This window comes from Microtus ochrogaster, unplaced genomic scaffold, assembly GCF_000317375.1.
Source record: "Microtus ochrogaster isolate Prairie Vole_2 unplaced genomic scaffold, MicOch1.0 UNK17, whole genome shotgun sequence".
NCBI lineage: Eukaryota > Metazoa > Chordata > Mammalia > Rodentia > Cricetidae > Microtus > Microtus ochrogaster.
In genome coordinates this window covers 1,208,206-1,230,532 of record NW_004949115.1, presented here as the reverse complement: position 1 = coordinate 1,230,532, position 22,327 = coordinate 1,208,206, and the positions used below count along the sequence as shown (strand labels likewise).

The 22,327-nt window shown below is 37.1% G+C and overlaps 1 protein-coding gene across 2 annotated transcripts in view; it reads left to right on the top strand.

Moving 5' to 3' along the window:
- The window catches only part of Col4a5 (collagen type IV alpha 5 chain), a 211,133-nt gene that overhangs the window by 101,436 nt on the left and 87,370 nt on the right, over positions 1-22,327 (top strand). For both annotated transcript variants that reach the window (XM_026789363.1, XM_026789364.1), the window contains exons 9-19: positions 1,180-1,260; positions 2,560-2,622; positions 5,699-5,734; positions 5,825-5,866; positions 6,033-6,125; positions 7,524-7,577; positions 7,664-7,720; positions 8,750-8,794; positions 12,054-12,107; positions 13,213-13,254; positions 15,458-15,590. In XM_026789363.1, coding sequence (XP_026645164.1) covers positions 1,180-1,260; positions 2,560-2,622; positions 5,699-5,734; positions 5,825-5,866; positions 6,033-6,125; positions 7,524-7,577; positions 7,664-7,720; positions 8,750-8,794; positions 12,054-12,107; positions 13,213-13,254; positions 15,458-15,590 — 700 coding nt within the window. The remainder of the gene's footprint in view (positions 1-1,179; positions 1,261-2,559; positions 2,623-5,698; positions 5,735-5,824; positions 5,867-6,032; positions 6,126-7,523; positions 7,578-7,663; positions 7,721-8,749; positions 8,795-12,053; positions 12,108-13,212; positions 13,255-15,457; positions 15,591-22,327) is intronic.

Sequence of the window (22,327 nt, the reverse complement as noted above, 5' to 3'; positions counted from 1 at the left end):
CTGGGTCTCCTGGCGCCGAGAGATCAGGCCTCCGTGCTGGATGGGCAGGTCGCAAACAAGGCGCCTCTGTCCTTGACTTCTAATGCTTGTAATTTTTCTGACCCCTTTCCATGGTTCCCTAAATCTTAGGAGGTGGAATGTGATACACATTTCGCCATTTCATTAATGTCTATTCTCTGTACTTTGATCAGTTGTGAGTTTCTGCATTAACCATTCTCCAGCACACAAAGAAATTTCTCTCCTGAGATCTACGGGTTGAATGGATGAGATCTAATGGGTAGAGACAGATGAATTTAGTGGGCAGTGTGATACTCTGTCCATTTGATAAAATTATAGTACTAGGTCTACTCACTGATGCCTATGAGCTTCCCAGCAATGGACTCTTGGCCAGATTTACACTACCAGGCATGAGTTTCCTATTGTGTGTGGAGTGAGCCTTAAAACTAATTAGAGATCAGCCGGATACTCCATAACAGTAATGCCGCTATCTTGTCATGCTGGGTATTGTCGTAGCAATGGTCTTATCTTAAGTCACCTGGATCACTAGTACCACTGGTCTGAAATTACTTCATTTGAGAACTTAAAATTATTATTTTTTATACCAGACATCATGAATGCTAGATAAGCACTCTGTCACTGAGTCAGTACAGCATTTAGCTACTTGTGGCAAATGACACTTATCCTGCAGGCTGAGACCTACTCATTACTTTCACATGTTACTCTTCTTTCACTATCTAGCTAACTCTCTAAATTACATATTAATCACTATGCCATTTTGTTTTACTTTAGAGACTGTGAGAGAACTACTATCTTGTTACTTGCTGTGGTTTATTTTTCCCCATTATGTTGTTAGCCAAATGAAAAAAGAGGCTCTACTTTCTTTATTCCTGAGTACCCAGAACCTAACACAATTCTACACAAATATTTTAAATCTAATACATATTTTTAATTAACGAATATCTAAACATGTCACAAACTTGTAATAAATTCACGGTACTTCAGTATACTAAGGCTACTTCTTAAGTTACTTTTCAAAGGTAAATTTGTTCATGAAATTATCAGTGTGCTTAATCTTTCACTGTATTTATATGCTAAAATGAACTCTCAGGTTTCTATTTATGATCTTGCTGATTTTCATGTATAATAACGATTATAACTCACATTGTTGGTTTCTTTCAGGGGGAACCAGGTAGTATAATCATGACATCACTGCCAGGACCAAAGGGTGATCAAGGATACCCAGGTCCTCCTGGAATACAAGTAAGCATATAGGGATTTTCTTCCTTGCTGCATGATTAAATCAGAAGATTGTGCAAGTCCTTCAGTACTCCCTGTTTTAGTTATACAAATTAGCATTTGAAGTTTCCAAGGCATCAATGTATTCTATAAAAAACAGCGTGAGACAGAGAGTTTTTAACAAGCCATATTTGCATTTGTTTATCTTTATACTCATGGTTCATGGACATTAGTGTATGTGGCAGTAGAGTTTAGCATCAAAAATAACTTTCTAGATTCTTCTTATGCTATAGAGAGCAGTAGAATCCACTTTAAGTGTGCTTTTCAACAAATAAAACTCATTGATCTTTCTTAAGATATAAAAAATGTCATTTGTTTTAGTATCACTTATGCACGATCATACTTTGAAGACTGGAGGAGTGCAATTTATGTATGTGTATGGTAAATATCAGGTCTAATCTTACAAAAAGATTGTTAGTTTATAGATAATATACAGAAAACCAACAAAGGCTTTTCAGTTTATTTAGACAAGGAAGTGCTTTCTAGTTTAGGAGAATCAATCCCTTTACCAAAAATACAAACCAGGAGATTTTGCTATTTAATCACCAAAGTACAATGTTGGTTTGTTTGTTTTTTTTTTCATTTTTCTCTTTTCATTCTTTATCTGACTTTACCAGTCACACTCTCTTGAGTTTGTTCAATCTTGCTCTTGATAGCTCATGGAGTTTATTATGAATATGTAAGATAAAAATATAACAGTACATGCAGAATATATACTGATACAATGCAAAATGAACATCTTTGAATACTTCCAAACCCTACAGAATGTTTAAGAACTAAAACATCACAAATAATTTTGTATCAATGTGATTTTACTTGACAGCCACATCCTTTTGTATTTTCTCAATATATAGCTAGTGTCCTGATTCAATTGTTGATTCTTATTCCCTAAACTATATTAGGTTTCCTTTATTACATGTGATAGTCATGTAATTTTCTATAGTGCCTCTTGACTTGTTAAGATTCATCATTTGTTTTGTTTGGTTGTAGTTTATTTTATAGTTTTTCATTATGTATTTACCATATGTTTTTATCTATTATTATAGAACACAGTCTTTCTGAAAGTTGTATCCAATCTTTTTTATTGAGTTACCATATAAGATACTTAACCCTTCTGTTTGTATAATTTTAAGTTCTGATATTATCACAGGGGTATAGATTATGAAAATAACTTAAGTCAGAAACATTTATTTTTTTATAAGATAAATAGTTAAACTTAGGGGATTTTGTTTTTCATCATTTTCTTTACTCCCTTTATAACAGGGTCCACCTGGTCCCAAGGGTATATCAGGGCCAAGTGGTCCTCCAGGACGACCAGGCTTAATGGTAAGTTTCTATAATTATATTTTTCCTCTTTTGCTTTCTGACGCACAAATATGATTACTAATTGTATTACTTGAAAGTTAACTTAATTTTAATATTCATGGCTTCAGTTTTGTTATTTAATGGTGACTGTTGTGGTGAAGAGTGAATCCCAAGAAAGCAAAGCCCCAATATTTTTATACAGGTAAAAAATGACACACATAAAAATAAGCATGTGAAATGGGAGCTGGACATATGGGAGAATGCTTGTTTAGTATCTATGAGGCCCTGCACAGAAACAAATAAAGATAATAAATCTTCTTGTAATGCTTAGATTTCATTCTGGTCCTGATTGGAGTTAGATCTTTGCTGCCATCCTCTTTTTAAAAAGCCAACAAAATTGTATTCTTGTCAAAGTAATTTTTCACATGTCATTTTGTGTCCCATACACCATGTAATTAAGTGACAATTTTCATTATACCCGCACTTTTGTTTGTGACAATTGGTTCTTACACTTAAGTAGCGGAAATAATGTATGCTTAATTCCAGAAGAATCTACTGGAACTCCTTAGAAAAGGCTTAAATATGCCCCCTTTCACTTTTATTTAATTATTAACATCCTGCAAAGCAGGGGACTCTGAGCCATGGCACCTCTTCACAGTATTGGTGTCGTCTGAGTCTGGTATCAAACCCTGAATTTCTTTAACCTTTGCAAACTACTTAACTGAGTCACTCCACACTTCTGTATATTCCTTCAAAAGACCCTTATTCAATAACAGAGGAAGCAAAGTCTTATTAGTGTCACTAAGATATGATGCATAAATACAGAGAATGCTTATATTAGAAGTGTCATACATAGGCAAACAAATGCCTAATTAACTTTTCCTTTGAAAATGTTGTCTTTATTCTTGAGAATTTCATACATGAAATATGATCATGTTCATCTCCATATCACCCCTTTAACTCTCCCTCTATCTCTATCAACATTTCCCTCCTGACCTCATGGTTTAAAAAGGAGCCCTTTACATACAGTTCTTGCTGCCCATATATGTTCATGGATGTGAAGCCATCCACTGGAGTATGGGGATTCTATCAGTGGCCACATCCTCCAGAAAGGATGCTTGCCCCCTTCTCTCGCAACTGTCAATGAGGGGTGGAGCCTGGAGGTCGTCTACCCTATCTATACTAAGATTTTTGCTGGTATGAATTTGTGAAGGTCTTGGGTAGGTAAGCTTGGTTTCGTGAGTTCAAGAGCGCAATGGTCAAGTCGTGTCTAGAAGGCAACACTCACAGCCCTCCTTCTCATCCTCCAGATAGCCCTGCTACTTTCTCTTCTTCAGTGTTCCCTGAGCCTTAGGAAGGGCTCTTGATACAGATGTCCAGTTTAGGGCTGAGCACTCAGTTGCTTGCTTTTTCTATTTCAGACATTTTCTTTATCGTTTCAGTCTCATTCAGTTTGATTATTTCCAACATCAAATGACAATTTGTATAGTTAAACTAAAAACAAAGGCACATCTAGAACTTCCATGTTGATGAAATTCAAATCATTGATTGTTGTCCAGGTGTTAGGTGTTTCAGCATCCCAGTGCAAGGTCTTTCTTCTTGTCTACCTTGAACATCAGTGTGTCATTCAAAGATGCACCCCCACCTTCTGCTAAGGTTTCTGGGCTGACTATAAGCTCAGTTGATGTGTCTGTTGTCTGCAAAGATTCTGGGTTCGCTGCTGTCTGCCTGTTGGTGGGAGCCCAGTGGGAGGAGAATTGATGAGAAATGTTAGTGAAATCTTCTCTTTTCTGGTCTTAACCTGGATTTTTCAAAATCCAACTTAGCAAGTAGCCTTTTCATTCTCCATGATAAACGACATCATAAAAATGCTCAGTGAAACACATAGAGAAAAGGGAAAATGCATGATGGCCTTTCAGCAATGAACTACAGTAAATAAAATAATCTGCGTACAGTAGTTAGTACTCAGCTTCTTAGTCTCCGAACATTGACTAGTTATATATGTCTCTCACTGACTCCCTAATACAAAAAAAAAGCAGCTTTTCTAACCAAGGTTAAAGATCCACTCGGTCTATGGGTATAAAAATAAATATCTACAAGGCATGTAGACAGCATGACCATTTACTTAAATACCAATAGCAAGTTCTGCCATTGGACCTAAGCCCTCCCCAGCCACAGCCTTTTGACCAGGGTTACAGTATGAGGTATGGCATTCTTTCCTGCAGAACAAGCCTCAAGTCTAGTCAGAAAATGGTTAGTTATCCAATAACAGTCATGGCACTGTTGCACATCAATATGTTTGATGTGTTTTCTTTCCCAGCACTCTACACAGAACCTTCTGGCACTATGAAATCTGGCCACCAGGGAGAAAGTTTCCTGGTGTGTTTGAGATTGGTTTCTCTCTTTACCGCAGCCAAAGTGTAAGCTGTCTTCAGTAATTGGGTCTTACTGTATAGTTATTGACGGTGACCAAGAAATGTCTAAATTATCATGCCTTGAGACATTTTCAGAAACACAAATACAGTTGCATACAACGTAGCTGGATTAAAAATGAACACATGGCCAGGTGTCATGGTGCACGCCTTTAGTCCCAGCACTTGGGAGACAGAGACAGGCAGATCTCTGTGAGTTCTAGATTGGCCTGGTCTCTAGATCGAGTTCCAGGACAGAGAAATGCTTTCTCAAAGAAAAAAAAAAGGGGGGGGGGTGGAGAACGTGCGCTTCCTAAAAATCAACTTCATTGTTGTAGGTGCTTTGTTACCCATATTCTGATAAAAACGTGTTTGTTCAAGCTAATTAGTTATTTGTTTTTGGCACTTGTACTATTTACCCCTCTCTCACATCAGTCCTAGCTTTCTGCCCCTGTCAAATTCCCATCCTGTCACCAGAAGTTTCTACATTTGTCTAGATTGTTTCGATCAATTTCAACTGTGACATTAATACAATGAAAAAATAGGTTGTTTGTGGCCCTGCACTTTAGTACACAGTTGCTTTATCACTGAGCTATATCTCTAGTCTTAAAAATTGTTTTTGAAACCAAATAATTGTAAAGGAACATCTTAATATAATGTTTGTCCTCTTTTCTGTGTCTTCTAAGGGCCCTCCTGGTCCACCAGGCCCACCAGGACCAAAGGTAATGTTCTTTCTTGTTACATGATTTATTTTGTGTAGATTAGTTTTTCTTAATATTAATGAGAAATTAAACTGAAACTTCTCTCTTCAGGGGAATATGGGCTTAAATTTCCAGGGACCCAAAGGTGAAAAGGTGAGTAAAGAAAAAGAGTCGGTTATTCAGCCTTCATGTTTCCTCATTCATACTCATTTGTACTGCCTTTTTTTTCTTGCCCTGTTTCTTCCAATGGACATAGCTTGTCTATATTATTACTTGTAGTAGACACTAAATATCACTGTATGTTTTGCTGTGTAAATAGGGTGAACAAGGTCTTCAGGGCCCACCGGGTCCACCTGGACAGATCGGTGAACAGAAAAGACCAATTGATGTAGAATTTCAGAAAGGAGATCAGGTGAGTCCCCAGGGAGGGGAATTTGATATTTTGGTATAACTATGTTATTATCTTGTTTGTGGTTGTGGTAATCATATCAGGGTGCATTGGAATATTCAGATATCACATTTTGCATTCTTTTTATTAATTAATTTTTTCATTTGTTTTACATCCTGCCTGCAGTCCCCTCCCTCCTCTCCTTCCATGTCCTCCCCCTTCTACCTTCTGCACCTCCATCCTGCATTATTAATATGTACAATTCTTGTCACTTATATCTCCTTTAGTCAAATTTTTAAAAATTCTATAAAATTTTTAAAAAACCTTGCTTTCTGTTAAAACAAACTATATGTAGAAATGTACTCTTAAATGTGGATGTTCTTTTAATAACAAGGACTTCAAATAATTAAATTTTTAAAAATTAACTTTATTAGGCTATTATTTTTATGCCAAACAATTAATCCTTAAAATCTATAATCCACTAGTTACTATTCACAAGGTAGGCAAACTGTTTCCACAGTGCACTTTTAGAAAATTCTCATCTACTCTGTGTAAAAATGCAGGCCTATTAATTTTCATTTCACATTCTCCCCTAACTCTCCATTTTCTATCTCTTTGTTCTGTAGATTTGTCTATTGTTGGTGTTTCATATAAACAGAATCATACAATACGTGGCCTTCATTGCTGGCTGTTTTTATATGACTTAATGTTTTTATTTCAATTAATTTTAGCATGAAGCAGTAGTTTATCCTTATTATGGCTAAATTATATTCCATTGTGTGGATATCGTAAATGCTTTACTTACCTATTCATCTGCTGACGACCATTTGGGATGTTTCTATTTTTGCTCCTTGCTTTATATTAATGGATAAGCTCAGGAAGTGCTAAGGTACATTGTCATTATAATACTTTCATTCTCTGATGCCATGAAAGAAGACAAAGTGTTCTTTTAGTACACACTGACCTACCTTTAAACAAACAAGATATATGCATTTTAATTCACTTCAATACTGATAAGAACATTGAAAATAAAAGAAAAATGTATTTAAAATCTACTATCAATACAAATTAAACCAATTAATTATCTATGAAAAGATACATTGTTATGCACCTGGCAAATCTTCTAGTTTTATATTCTCTTGCTTATTGTAAAATACTTTACATGAATGAAAAGAATTCTTATTACATATCTTGTTATTTAGCTGGTATTGATACTGGATATTAACTGAAGTGAGGAAAGAATTTTATATTGTGTTCCAATTTCAGCTTTGAATTAAAACACTCTGCTGTCTATTTATATCTGATGAACCTAAAATTCACATTATTAAACATGTTCAGTAGTTAGAACTCCACCGAGTTCTAGTAGAGTGAGAACACATATTCTAGTATTAATGTGCTTTGCTTTCCCCTATACCTGAACAGGGAGTTCCTGGTGATAGAGGACCTCCTGGACCTCCAGGAATACCTGGTCCTCCAGTAAGTATCCTAAGATGCTTTAGAATCATTTAATATGAACTGGTACTGATAATACACTATCTTATGAAACTACTGTTTGTGTGCAGGGTCCTCCAGGTGGTGTGAAAGGTGAAAAGGGTGAGCCAGGAGAGCCAGGCAAAAGAGTAAGTGTTATAATCATTAGTAGTGTTTATAAAAATTCTAAGTATGTTATATGTACCAGGCTTTCTCTTTTGGGCCACTAACCAGCTCCCAAATCCCAACAAAGAAACTTATTATTAGTTATGAATGCTCAGCCTTAGCTTAGGCTTGTTTCCTGCTGGCTCTTATAACTTAATCTGTTTCTCTTTAGCTGTGTTTGCCTCAGGGTCTTTTACCATGCCTTTCCTTCCTTCTGTACATCTTACTTAGGCTGCTTCTCATGTCTGGCCAGTGGCTGCCTGGCTTCTGGCTCCAGGCATGTCCCTCTCTTTCTCCCTCATTCTCTTCTTCTTCTCTGTCTCCTATTTATCTTCTCTGCCTAACAGCCCTGCCTATCCCTCTCTTGCCCAGATATTGGCTGGTCAGCCTTTTATTAGATCAATCAGGTGCCTTAGACAGGCAAGGTAAACAAAATGCAACATATCTTTACATAATTAAACACACATCCTCACATCATTAAACAAATACAGCAGAAACAAATGCAACACATTTACATAGTTAAAGTAATATTCTGCAGCATAAACAAATATAACACATCTTTGCATAGTTAATTTCTACAACACTCATGTGGGTATGTTTCTAAGTCCTAATTTCACTGCCTGAAAAATATCACTACATGTATAACTTATTATAATAACTGTCATTATAAAGTCTATTTATATAGTTCGAGGTAGTACTAATGTGCTGGGCAGTGGTGGTGCATGCCTTTAATCCCAGCACTAAGAAGGCAGAGACAAGTCTAAGGCTGGGCCCATGGTGGTGCATGCCTTTAATCCCAGCACTCAGGAAACAGAGGCAGGCGGATCTCTGTGAGTTCGAGACCAGCCTGGTCTACAAGAGCTAGTTCCAGGACAGACTTCAAAGCCGCAGAAACTCCCTGTCTTGAAAATTTTTAAAAAAAGGTAGTATTAATGATTGCTATAGTCCTTAACTTTCTACTTCCTAAATAACAAATTTTTGTTCTTGCTCCACCATTTCTTTGTATCGTACAGGGTAAACCAGGCAAAGATGGAGAGACTGGCCAACCGGGAATCCCAGTGAGTAACTATGGTCCTTTCCTTTAACAACAACAACAACAAAAATCTTCGGTAATGTTTGTGCTATTTGTAGGTAGTGGTAAAAAGGTAGGGGCACACAGTATGGAGTTTGGAAATAGATTAAAGAAATGGAAATTATCATCACCACTTTGAATATAAACTTGAAATATCTCTAGTTTTAAGGCAGATGTAATTAGGCATGCTTTATCATCTTAGATTCATTCCCAGTTGCTGTAATGACATAATAAAAGCTTCTACATAAGGATACAGTCCACCATAGTGGGGAAGACATGCAGCATGCAAGGAAGGCATGGAGGCAGGAGCAGAGACTGGCTGGTCACACCACATATTGTTATTGTTATTATTTACCATTTCATATACGTACATCTTCAATACTGACCACCCTCATCTCACTTGCCTCCCACCTCCCTTCCTCCACATAAATCTCTTGCATGTATTCATGTCCATTCATTTTGTTTTGTGGCCCAGAAAGATGAATCCAGGCCCTTGGTAAGACTGAGTTTGGGCTCTCTGTTGGAGGGCTCAGCAGAGGACGGAACATAACTAAAGACTGATTCCTCCTGCAGAATCTATTAAAAGTCAGTAGTTGAGCGGCAGAGGACGGGGCATCATGAGTCTCCCCTCTTTTCTGACTGATTGCTCTGTCTGGACTGGTCTTGTGTGGTCGCAGTACAGGCAGATTCAGCTGAGGTCAGTTAGCGATTACAGTAGTGGAATTAAGTGCTGCTGATGGCATTTAGTAGCCCTTCACCCTATCTTTGGGTTCTTACTACTTCCTGCCTCCTCATCCACAATGTCCACTGAGTCTTCAAGGGGGTAGTATAAGTCACTTGTTTGTGCCTGGGCCCACAACTGTCACTTATATTCAGTATCACTGTCAGCTCTGCGTGTTTGCATTTACCACTGTTCATTGTTAGGATTAAGGCTGGGGATCACTGTGTCTGTGGATATGAGCAGAGGTATTTAGAAGGCATTAGCTTGTAGGTCTGGAAGTTAACCATCAGAAGACATTCACTGCATGGGCCTACTTCCTCTTCAGACTTAGGTTGTTTGTGCCAGGCTTATACCAGACATTGCATTCCCCTCTTCGACCTGCCTCATGTTGAGTGAGTCTTGAATCCATTCAGAGGGCAACTGGTTAGATCCTACCACAAGTCAAGCTGCTACCACACAAATGGAAACATCTTTCTTTCCAAATGGTTTCTTGATATTCCCTTTACCCTTGTCAAGCCTCCCACACCCACATCCTTATTTCTCCAGTCTCGCCCCTCTATCCCTAAACCTTTGCACACAGTATCCCCCCTCTCTTTACTTTTAGTCTATTATCACCCCCCCATCCTTTACGGCAACCTCTCTGCACCCCCATTTCTTTCCTTGTTTCCTGGTTTGCACAGGTACTGTACATGAGACATACCATAATAAAGAATTGATTCTCATATGAGAGACCATGTGGCATTTGTAGTTGGGAGACTGGATTTTCTCACTTAGAATACTTTTTTCATTTCCATACATTTCCCCACAAATTTTATAATTCAATTTTTCTTTATATTCATCAGTTCTTAGGACTCTAGGCTGCCTCTAGTTTCTAAGTACTCTGAGTATAACAGCAATGAACATGGGTGTGCAAGTATGTCTGTAGTAAGATATACAGTCTCATATGGCTTGGCGTGATATAGCTGCTAGTATATATATGTATATGTATAATATATATATATATATAATATGTAATATAGTATGCTAGTTTTTTAGTGTTTGGAGAAATCCCCAGACTGAATTCCAAAGTAGCTATGCTAGTTTACATTAGCAGCAACAATGTATTCTCCTTTCCCAACATTTACATAAGCATTTGTTGTTCCTGATATACCTGATGACAGTCATTTCAACTGGGAAGAGATTGAGTGTTAAAGTCATTTTAATCTGAATTCCCCTAATCACTAAGGGTGTTGACCAATACATTGTTAATTGCCATTCATATGTTTTGTTTTCTTTTTTGTTTTAGATTTATTTGTTTGTTTATTTATATGTGTTTTGCTTGCATATATGTGTTGTGTCATGTGCATGTCTCATGTCTGAGGAGTTCAGAAGGAGTTCTAGATGATCGTGAGTCACCATGTGGGTGCTGGGAAGTAGCAACAGGTCCTCTGCAAGCGCAGAAAGCGCTATTCACCACTGAGTCATTCTCTCCAGCTCCTATCATTTTTTTTTCTTTTGAGAATTTTCTCTTACTCTGCAGCCCATTTTTAAACAGGGTTGCTTGTTTTATTCTTATTTGGTATTATGAGTTCTTTGTGTATTCTTGACACCAGTCCTCAGTCAGACAATGTATAGCAGGCAAAGATTTTATTCCATATTGTGCACTGCCTCTTTAGTTGAATGAGTTTCCTTTGCTTTTTAAGCTCATGAGATCTTACGTGTCGATTGTCTTAGTTACTTTTCTACTGCTGTGCCAAAAGACCATGGCCTAGGCAACTTCCGGAAGGAAGGAAGGAAGGAAGGAAGGAAGGAAGGAAGGAAGGAAGGAAGGAAGGAAGGAAGGAAGGAAGGAAGGGTTTGTTTGGACTTAAGTTCCAGGCAGTTGACGGTCTCTCATGGCAGAGAAGCAGCGGGAATGGCAGTTGGAAGAGCAAATTGAGAACTCATTTCCCGAACTGCATGTGGGAAGCAGAGAGAACAAACTAGGAATGGGACAAGGGTTTGCATCCTCAGAGCCTGCCCCTAGTACCATACTTCCTCCAGTGAGGCCATATATCCTAGACCTCCACAAACTAGGCAACAAGTGTTCAAATGGTAAAGCCTATGGCAGGGGGTACTTTCTCATTCAAACTAACACATCAGTTATTGGTTTTATTTTCAGTTCTACTGAACTCCTATTCAGAAAGTCCTTGTCCATACCTCTATGGTGAAGCATTTTTGGGGGGTGTTATATCTTCTTTGGGGCCATTGGTCCATTTGGAGTTGGGTTTTATACAATGTGAGAGATAGGAATCGAGTTTCACTCTTTCAAATGTTGATAGCCAGGATTTCCAATACTATTCATTGAAGATACTTTCTTATTTCCAATGTGTTTTCTTGGCATCTTTGTAGAAATTCAGATAGCAATAGTTGTATGTATTGTGTCTTCTATTCTATTGATGGGCTGATGTAATTGGTATTTTCATTACTTCTGTGGAGAACATGATTATTTAGTATCTTTCTATTTTGCTATGTTTAGTGATTCACCCTATCCCCCTTCTTAAAGGGTTTGCCTGGTGATCCTGGTTACCCTGGTGAACCAGGAAGGAATGGTGAAAAGGTAAGAATGTCTGCATTTTGACGTGTCTGGTTTTACTCTTACTACCCTAAACAGTTCCCCTGTTGATACTGAATTATAACTGAAAACATTATAATTAGTATTTATATTTATGCATGGCTTCTTTACCTACTTTTTCCTTTTATTCCCTGTTTGCTAAATTTCCTTACATTGCCCTATATCACAGTGCCTATGGGGAAATCCATGTGACTGCATTTCCATTATGTCAGTGCCTTTGCTGCAAACCCCTGTCAGCACAACTTTTAAGAAGAGGATTGGGCACTATTTCAGTGGTTCTCTTACTCAAAAAGCTTCGAGCTCTAAAATTAGAATGTCTCTTTTAAACATTTTCCATTCCGTGTGCAATTATTGTGTGTAAATCTGCGGCTAGTTCTTTGTAGCTTTCCCATTGGACTGATGCAGCCTGATTAAGGTCACTTATTTAGTTACTTACTTTAAAAGTGACTCTGAAAGCATGTATGAAGCATAGAGTTAGCCTGCTTTTAGCCCATTACAAAATATTCAGTCCTCAGTGCCCTCTCTTCTCTCACTGCTTTATATCAAACCAAACTAAAAAGAAGTAATAAAACAAACTTGAAGTATACTGAAGTTACATATTTTATTGATGGTTTTTCTCTAGACCAGATCCAAGTCTTAGTTTAACCTAAAAGACATAACTGGAATAAAGGGAAGCATCAAATACTTAAAATGGGATTGTTTCTCAATTAGTAATTCATGATGCAGAGGAATGTCCCTAGAGCTAGAAGTGTGAAAAAGAAATCTATTCTTGAGTGTTAGCCAATAGAATAACAATTGAATATTGTCTTCTTCATGCCTACGAATGTTGCTGATAGAAGTCTGTCCAATGTCTTCAGCTTTTAAATAAGGCAGAGAGGTTAACTGATTTTGGCCAAGATTATGTGGCCAGTAAATCCAAGACAACATCAAGGTCTTTGTAGGCTTAGATAAGTTATTTCATTAACTCGTGTTGTACTTTGCACTTGATAACTTTATTAATGACTTCTGAGCCTTTATAAAAGTCAATTGTTTCTTGAGGCAATCAGTGTTCTGTGTCATCCATACTAATTCTGTATTCTTCATTGAACAGGGCCAAAAGGGTGATATTGGCCCACCTGGACCTCCTGGACTAGTAAGTTTTTCTCTTAAGTCTTCATCTCCCAAATTTAATATTGCCTCATCATTTTTTATGCAAATTATATACTATCTACCTTTTCCTCACAGGACATAAAATTTGAAATCATTACCAACTTTTATTGGCTTAGAAGCCATTAGAACTTTTAAAAATCCAGTAGTGCTGACCTCCTACGGTTCTGTCTGTGCGTTACGTTTTTATAGTTAAGGCCCCAAATTATAAATTGTGGTTTTGTATCATGATTGTCAACCCCTTCCTCAAACAACCAGCAGGTGGTGCAACTGCTGCTTACAAAGGGTCCAGATAAAAGAACTCTGGGGAAAGCCAGGGTTGGTGGTCTCCCCTGCAGTGCTTTGGGCAAACATGGATTTAGTCCTAACAGGTTTTCTCAGTTTGTAATTGTCTGCTTCACACCTCTTTCAGTCTTGAGTGTGTGCTTTCTGGGGCCTCTAGATAACAAGGCAGAAATTGCTATAGGAAAGAATAATTGAGGGGAGGTGATATTGAGGATTTGCTACCATATTTGCATTCATTGTAGAATTTAAGTCATGTACATTTTCAAGTGTGTCAAGATTAAAAAGAAAATAGCTGTTGAGGTTCAACCAATGTTTTTGATTGAAATTTTGGTAATTCTTCAGACATTCTACTGCATTGAATCCACAGCAGTGAGTGGATTAAACTTACTCTATACACCCTGACATTTTAGCTCCTCTTACCCTAGTATGTCTCAGGTAGTAATACTTAGAATACTGTCAAACCTAATGAGGCCATAATGAACAAATATAAATAATTTTGTTCGTTTGTTTATTTTTCAAGACAGGGTTTTCCTGTTTAACAGTCCTAGCTGTCCTGGAACTAGCTCTTGTAGACTAGGATGACCTTGAACTCACAGAGCTCTGCCTACCTCTGTCTTCCGAGTGCTGGAATTAAAAGTGTGCGCCACCACTGCCTGGCATAAATATTAGATATTTTTATTCACTTTTATTTTTAAATAAGAATTTCAGTTCTCCAGAAAGTAATCTTTCTTTTAAAAAATTATAAAATAGAATCAGGCGAGTGCAGCGTACTTCTCCATGATCATTACCCTATTTTGTATATCAAACTTTTAGCCTCTTGTTTATTAATATTTTTACATCCATTCAAGATAAAGTAAAATATCATAGTTTTCTAGTATTGATTTGTGTGCCAAATCAACTTAAAAATAGTTATTTTGTGAAATTATTTAGAATACAAGTAAATCATGAGAAGATCTAGAAGCTGGGCATGCTCAGTTGATTGGACATATAAATGTAGTCTTTTTTAAAGAGGTTTTTTTTCAAGAAAGAGTGATATGCAAATTGACATATTATAAAGCTTATGGGAAGGCACTGCAGATGTTTGGAATGGCATATGAAAAAGTGCTGATAAAGTATGCACACTGAGGAGGGTGACACTCCTTTTAATCCCAGGATGACCTCTGAGTTGAGGTCAGCCTGGTCTACAGAGTGAGTTCCGGGACAGCCAGGCTACACAGAGAAAAAGCCTGCCTCCAAAACCAAACCAAAATAAAAAAACCTGTAAACAATATGCATGTGAAATGGTTATAATAAGACAGGCCAGAGTGATAAGAATTCATTGCTAGAAACAATAGGCAAGGAAAGAGCTGGGAGTGATACTGAAGGTAGTTTGGCTGAGTTGAAGGTTACAAGTAATATCACATACAGTCAGGAGTAAGCAAGTGCTATTCTTAAAACAAGTCGTTTGCATAGAAAAATGGGTTTGAGGCAAGTGTGTGATGTAAATAGGCTTGAATTTAAGGGAATAACTTAAAGCCAAAGGCCAAGTGTGAGATCAGGGCAGTAACCGTGACAAGAGGATCGAGGAAAGAAAATCAGAGGCATTTTTTTAAAAAGAATTGCCAGGTTTTAGGTGACTGGAAATAGCCGTTAATGATATGAAAAGAGACAACAAAAATCCTTCTAGCTTTGTAAGTCTTGAGCTCAATATTGCTGTTATTACATGTTTCTCCATAGGTTGAGGGTAAAAGTGATGAAGGTGACCTAATCTATGGAGCAGTCTCAATGAGACTCAATCTATGTGATACATTTAATATCTAAGAACAGTGTGAAAATAGAGTATTATAATCATAGGTAGCTGCTTGATTACATTTAGAAGAGCAAGGTTTTTCATTGGCTTTCTGAATTTCTTTTTCTATGAAAAGGTAATTCCTAGACCTGACACTGGTGTGACTGTGGGAGAAAAAGGAAATATTGGGTTACCTGGTTTGCCTGGAGAAAAAGGAGAGCGAGGATTTCCTGGAATACAAGGGCCACCTGGCTTTCCTGGACCTCCAGGTAGAAGAGATTGTGTTTATATCTCAGTTCTCTCAGTATCCTAGCCAATCCATATTGGTTTGATTGGGCATGACAGTGGATGACATGAGTATTCTGTGCTCTACCCCCTGTGTGTTTGTGTAAGATGTATGTCTGTATGCTGGTAACCTCCCATGTGAGCTCCTGTGGAGGCCAGGAGTTGACACTGAGTTTTTCTGCACTTTTTTAAGGCTCTCAATGTACCTGTAGCTTTCTGTCTCTGCTAGGCTTGCTGGACAGCCAGCCCCCAAGATCTGACTGTCTGTACCACCAGCACTGAGGTTATACTACCATACCAGGCTTTTAGGTGGGCTCTGTGGATCTGACACCATGTCCTCATGTTTTCCCAATAGCAGTATATCCACTAAGCCATCTCTACTATCCAAATGGGGACTTTCTAAATGACCAACTGTACCAAAGATGTATTATTGTATTTCTTGCCAAATTCTTCCTATGTCCTTTTAAAAGCTGGTTTAAATGCCATAAATCTCACTTTTACCTTCTATTAAAAATATATTGTACCAAACAGTTCCTTGATCTGGTAGATGAATCATCACACTGTCCATGCTGTCAGAGAACAGGATATTGACATAACAAATGCCAACATTTCTATGTCTCCTATACAAAATTGGTAACCAGAACTGTTCATTTAGAATTCTAGAATCAATGAATTTCCATGTTGATTTTACCATGTATAAAACTTTAAGGTTCAGTATTGACTTTTATATCATTCCCTTAGAATATACAGTGTATACTGTAGCACTTAAAATTTGACCAAAAATTAAACTGTCATTATGTATCTTGTTTATTAAAGTGTAACTATCTATGCAAAATTCACAAAAACATTCATTTCAGTATCTACCACACATATGTATTCACTGAGTTATAGGTTCTTTCCATTAAAAAATGTGGAACTAAGGAAATACTGTTATGATGAGGAAAGCAACACCTTCTGAGGAAGAAAATGATAAGTGTCAGTTTCTTTATGGTCTAAATATGCTCTTTTTAGTCTTCATCTCAAGACAATGAGCTAAATATCTGTTATGGGTTGAAATTTAAAATAAAGAATTTTCCCAGGCTATGGTAAAAGAGTTCAGGAGTTGATAACTATAAAGGAAAATATGATGCTTAAGGGATAAACTTAGTACTTCTCAAAAATATCATGAGTGAGTCATATACAAAAGATTGGGACAAGAAACAGTATTTAAGAAACAGTATTAGGAAAAGTAATAGTGGTGACAATCCATCTACTTAAAGCCTGTGAGCACACAAACACAAACACATGCACCTCTGTAAAAAGACCATTAAACACCAGCCAAGAGTAAAGTAATAACAAAATTACAAAGCCCATTAGGCTCATTACCTTGACATTTCAGAATTTAGAAATTAAAAAGAAAATATTAAAAATAAAACAACTCTGAAAAACCTACCTAAGAAGAAAAAAAGGCGCATTGCTTGCAGAATAGTAAGAGTTTGCAGAAGATAATGGAACATATTTTCACAGTAATAAGAACAAATAACTATAAATTTTGAAGCCTGTATTTTACTAAACTGCCATTCTGCTGAGAAGATGGAATACCTGGACGATTTACCACCTCCAGACCTTCCTTTAAGTCATTAGTAAAGGTTTTACTCTGAAAGTAAGAAGGAAAATATAAGAAAAAGTAGGGGTGGGAGGTAAGATAAAAGAATCATGGATTAAGAAAGATCTGAATAAGATACATTACATTTAAATTCATAAAGATCCAGGACTGGATGTGTGAATATTCCTTACGTGGTAGGGGAGCTGCAGATAGGATGAGGGTGAGAAGTCAGCCAGTGATACTGTTCTTGGTTTTCCCTTGTGTGTAATGTGTAAGAATATAAATATTAATCTCTCTAAGTTTTTTTAAATACAGATTTAAGGACTTTAGAGGTGGCTCGGTGCATCGAGTGTTTGCCACACAAATATTCAAACCTAGGTCTGAATCAATAACCCTGATGTAAAAAACTAGGGACAGTGGTGCATGCCTCTAATCCTAGCAAAAGTGAGACAGGTAGGAGGATTCTGGGTCCTTTCTGGCCAGCCAGTCTAGCTTAATTGTTAAACTTTAGGTACAGTGAGAAGGTCTGTCTCAAAATATAGCATGAAGAGTGATGCATACACACACACACATTGGGGTGAGGGGCAGAGAGAGATAGAGGAGAGGGAGAGACAGGGGAAATATATAGATTTAAATATGTAGATCAAAATTTACATGAACCATTATTAGAGAAGAATAGAAATAAAATGTACAATTTAACTGATCAGAGGGAAAATAAAGCAATCTGTACAATAGAAGCTAAAATTAGGCCAAAAGAAAGATTAACCTAGATATACTCCTCCACTGCTGGTAGGAGTGCAAACTTGAACAGCCACTTTGGAAGACAGTATAGTGGTTTTCAGAAATCTGGGAATCAATCTACTTCAAGACCCAGTGGTACCACTCTTGGGCATGTACCCAAAGTATGTTCAATCATACCACAAGGAAACTTGCTCAACTATGTTCATGGCAGCTTTATTTGTAATAGCCAGAACCTGGAAACAACCTAGATGCACATCAACAGAAGAATGGATAAAGGAAAAGTGGCACATTTACACAATAGAGTATTACTCAGTTGTAAAAACAATGACTATAAAATTTGCAGGCAAATAGGTGGAACTAGAAAAAGGCATCCTGAGTGAGGTAACTCAAACCCAGATAGACAAACATGGTATGTACTCACTCATAAGTGGATATTAGGAGTAAAGTACAGGATAACAAACCTACAATCCACAGCCACAGAGAGGCTAGATAACAAGGAGGGTTTAAAGAGGGATGCATGGATTTCCCTTGGAAGGGGTAATCTGGGGCTGGGTTGGGGGCAATGAGAAGATGGGAACTTCCGAGAGCCCAGTGGAGGGGGAAAGTAAGGAAAGAGACATCTTGATGGAAAGCAGATTCTGGAGTTAGGTAGTAACTTAGTACCAGTGAAACTCCCAGGAATTCATAAGGATAACCCCAGCTAGGACTCCTAGCAATAGTGAAAAAGGTGTCTGAACTGGCCATCTACTGTAATCAGATTGGTGACTACCCTAATTGTCATCAGAGATCCTTTATCCCCAGTAGCTGATAATTTTGCTACTGTTATAAACCATAATGTAAATATATGATATGCAAGATATCTGACATGTGACCCCTGTGAAAGGATCACTGGACCCCCAAAAAGTCATGACCCACAGGTTGACAACTTCTGTTCTATTGCAGTTGACTTAGGCTTCATACTCTCTCATAACAACTTTCTTTAATATTTTGATTTTATTGTGTAAAAAGTTTATATTTCATCCAGAAAGTCAAATTTATTAGTAGAGATTCATAGTTTTTTAATTACTAAAAAGAAATAATCATGGTAAAATTCTTTTTCCTCCTAATTTTATTTGTATCATTTCTGAGTTATTTTGACTATATTTGTTAATCTATCCTTGTTTCAAACTCTTTTCAATATATTTTACTTTACATATTCACTCGTATCTGTTTTAGTTTTCATTTTACAATTTTTTTCATCCTGGTAAATTTACCCATTCTATATGTTTGTGCTTGTTTTATCCTATGTGAGCATGTGAGTTAAGTTTATCCTTTCTTTTCATTTCAAGGAATATAATGTCATGCTACATTCCCATTTCTCACTTATTTTTGGGATTTGTAGTCTTATAATAGAATGGGGTATTGTTTGGACTGCGGTCAATGAGTTTTCATATGAAGCACATTTTATTGTGGCATAACAGTTAGTGGTTTAACATTGCCATATATGTCTGCCTTATCTCTGGAGTTATTTTTAACAATGTCAAACATGCAAATACTAATATATGGATATTTGACGTTTCCCCAGTCTATTTTACTGTGGTTTCAGAGAATCCCAAGCATACATACTGTAGATTGTTTTCAAGTCAAATAGCATATATTTGTATAAATAGTCTATGCAAATTTTCACAGGATATGTATTCTTTGCTTTCTAGAACATTCTTTTCTCTCACTCATAGATACAGCTTGATTATGTTGATCAAAGTAATTATGCTCTTATTTTTAATTTGTTCAATCTGCTAAGGATCTGTCAATCTACCTCCTGTAATTTATAAATTTTATACCATCATTTAAGCCTATTCATTAGATTGTAAAGGTTCATGACTGTAATCATTGTATCACCATTTATTAGATACAATACCTGTGTTGTTAACGCATATTTTTCAATGAATTTTCTTTGACTTGACATTAGAATTAAGACAGCTTTCTTTTTTCTATCAATAAATTTTAATTAATATGCTTTGTTCACTTTACTTGTAAGTTTTCTCCTTCTGCTTCAGATATACATATTCTGCATACTATACAAGTATTTTATCTCAATTTTATTTTGGTATCATCTATTCTGTGTTTGATTTTCAACATTTATTAGAGTTAATGATTTACTTTTCAGTATTTTCTGTGTCATCTTATATTTTATTTTCTTTTTTATCTTTTTAAGTTTTTATTTAATTAACATTTTTTTTCATTTATTTTACACAGTGACTACAGATTCCCTTCTCTTCTCTTCCCTGGCCTCCCCCCTCCCATTTACCTCCTTCCCCATCTACTCTTTGTCACTCTTCATTCAGAAAGAGACCAGTCTCCCATGGGTGTGAATATAGCATGGCATGGCACATTAAGTTGAGGCAGGACCAAGCTCCTCCTCCTAAATCAAGGCTGGGTGAGATAATCCAGCATGGGGAATGGGTCTCAAAATAACTAGCTATGTGCCAGGGACAGGTCCTGATCTCACTGTCAAGAGCCTTATAAACAGAACAAGCTATAAAACTGTCACTCACGTGCAGAGGGCCTAGGTTGGTCCCATGCAGCCTCCGTAACTGTTGGTCCAGAGTCCATAAGCTCCTATGAGCTCAGGTCAGCTGTTTCTGTGGGTTCTCAGTCATGACCTTGACCACCCCCCCACTTGTACAATCCCTCCTCCCTTCCTTCAGCAGGCTAGGCCTGGTGCTTGGCTGTGGATCTCTGCATCTGCTTCTGGATGCCAGACAGAACAGTACTAAAGGGGCTCAGCATTAGGAAGGTTGAGAACCACTTCCATAGAAGACTTTGAAATATTGACACTCTCCATGAATGAGTGTTGATTTACAGGTGTTTTTATAGTTTTATGGATGAGTTCTACCAAACTGGCAAAAAAAAGATAATCCCCATATTTTGAATTATTTCAAAGTATAAACAGGATATCTAGTAACAGTGATAACAAACCACCAAGGTTATAACCTATAAATAAAAATGGTTCAACCTCATTTATGATGTAGGAAGGTCATCTGCCTATGTGTAACTTTCATTGGTTAATAAAGAAACTGCCTCTTCACTACACATTTATTAACAGAGAAACTATAATAATGCTAAATTAAACAGCTGGGCGGTGTTGGCGCACGCCTTTAATCCCAGAACTCGGGAAGCAGACGCAGGCAGATCTCTGTGAGTTCGAGGCAAGCCTGGTCTACAAGAGCTAGTGCCAGGACAGGAACCAAAAACTAGAGAGAAACGCTGTCTCAAAAATCCAAAAAATAATTAATTAATTAAACTGACCACATCTCTCTGTAAATCATATATGATATTATCACCATTTAATTTTACCCTAAAATGTCACAGATGTTTCTATGTTATATTGCTGTAACTGACTATATGAACAAATTAAAAGAGAATAGACCAATAAATGTGTAGAAATTGACAACAGCAAGAAAGCAATTGAGCCTACCCCAAACAGTATAGGGAAGAGTTCTTTCCAAGCCTTTTAAAAGTACCATTGAATGGGGATGGAGAGATGCTTTAGTAGTTTAGAGAGCTGCTAGCATTTTTAGAGAATTCAAGTTTGGTTCCCAGCACCTACTTGGTGACTTATAAAACTGCCTGCAACTTCAGTTCCAGAGAATCCGATTCACTCTGACTACTGAAGGCACCAGCATACACATGGTTATAGGAGGCTGCTTGTTTGTTCCTGGCTGCCCAGACTCAAAATAGCCATTCAGAAACTATATTATTTAAATCACTGCTTGGCCAATCACTTAAGCATATTTCTAGCTAGCTCTTATATCTTTGGTTAACCCATTTCTATTAATCTGTATGTCACCATGTGGCTGTGGCTTACTGGGAAAAGTTCTGTCTGGCATCCAGCATCTGTCTCCGGTGGGGCTACATGGCTTCTGCCTGACTCCACCTACTCTCTCTTTATATATCTCTTCTATCCTGGCTATAATCTGTTAAGCCATTGGCCAAAAGCAGCTTCTTTATTCATTAACCAATAAAAGCAACACATAAACAGAAGGATTTCCCATATCATTTCCCCCTTTCTGTTTAAAAAGGAAGGTTTTAACTTTAACATAGTAAAAATTACATATAACAAGACAGGTATCAAGCAAGAAGTACAGTTACAATATTGATATCTACTTTATCTTTTATAATAACTAAGGAAAAGTATAACTATCTATTCTTCAACTCCATCAAAGACTCCAGAAGGATACAATATTAGCTAAGTAAACAGGAAGTGTGTTGCAAGCAGCTTCCAAAACTCTAGAATTGACAGAAACATCTCATTGTCTGGGCAGTCACCCAAAGTTCTTTTGTAACATTGGGGCACCATCTTCAGCCTACTGGCCCATATTATCCGGCAGACTTTTCCATGAAACTGGAAATTTG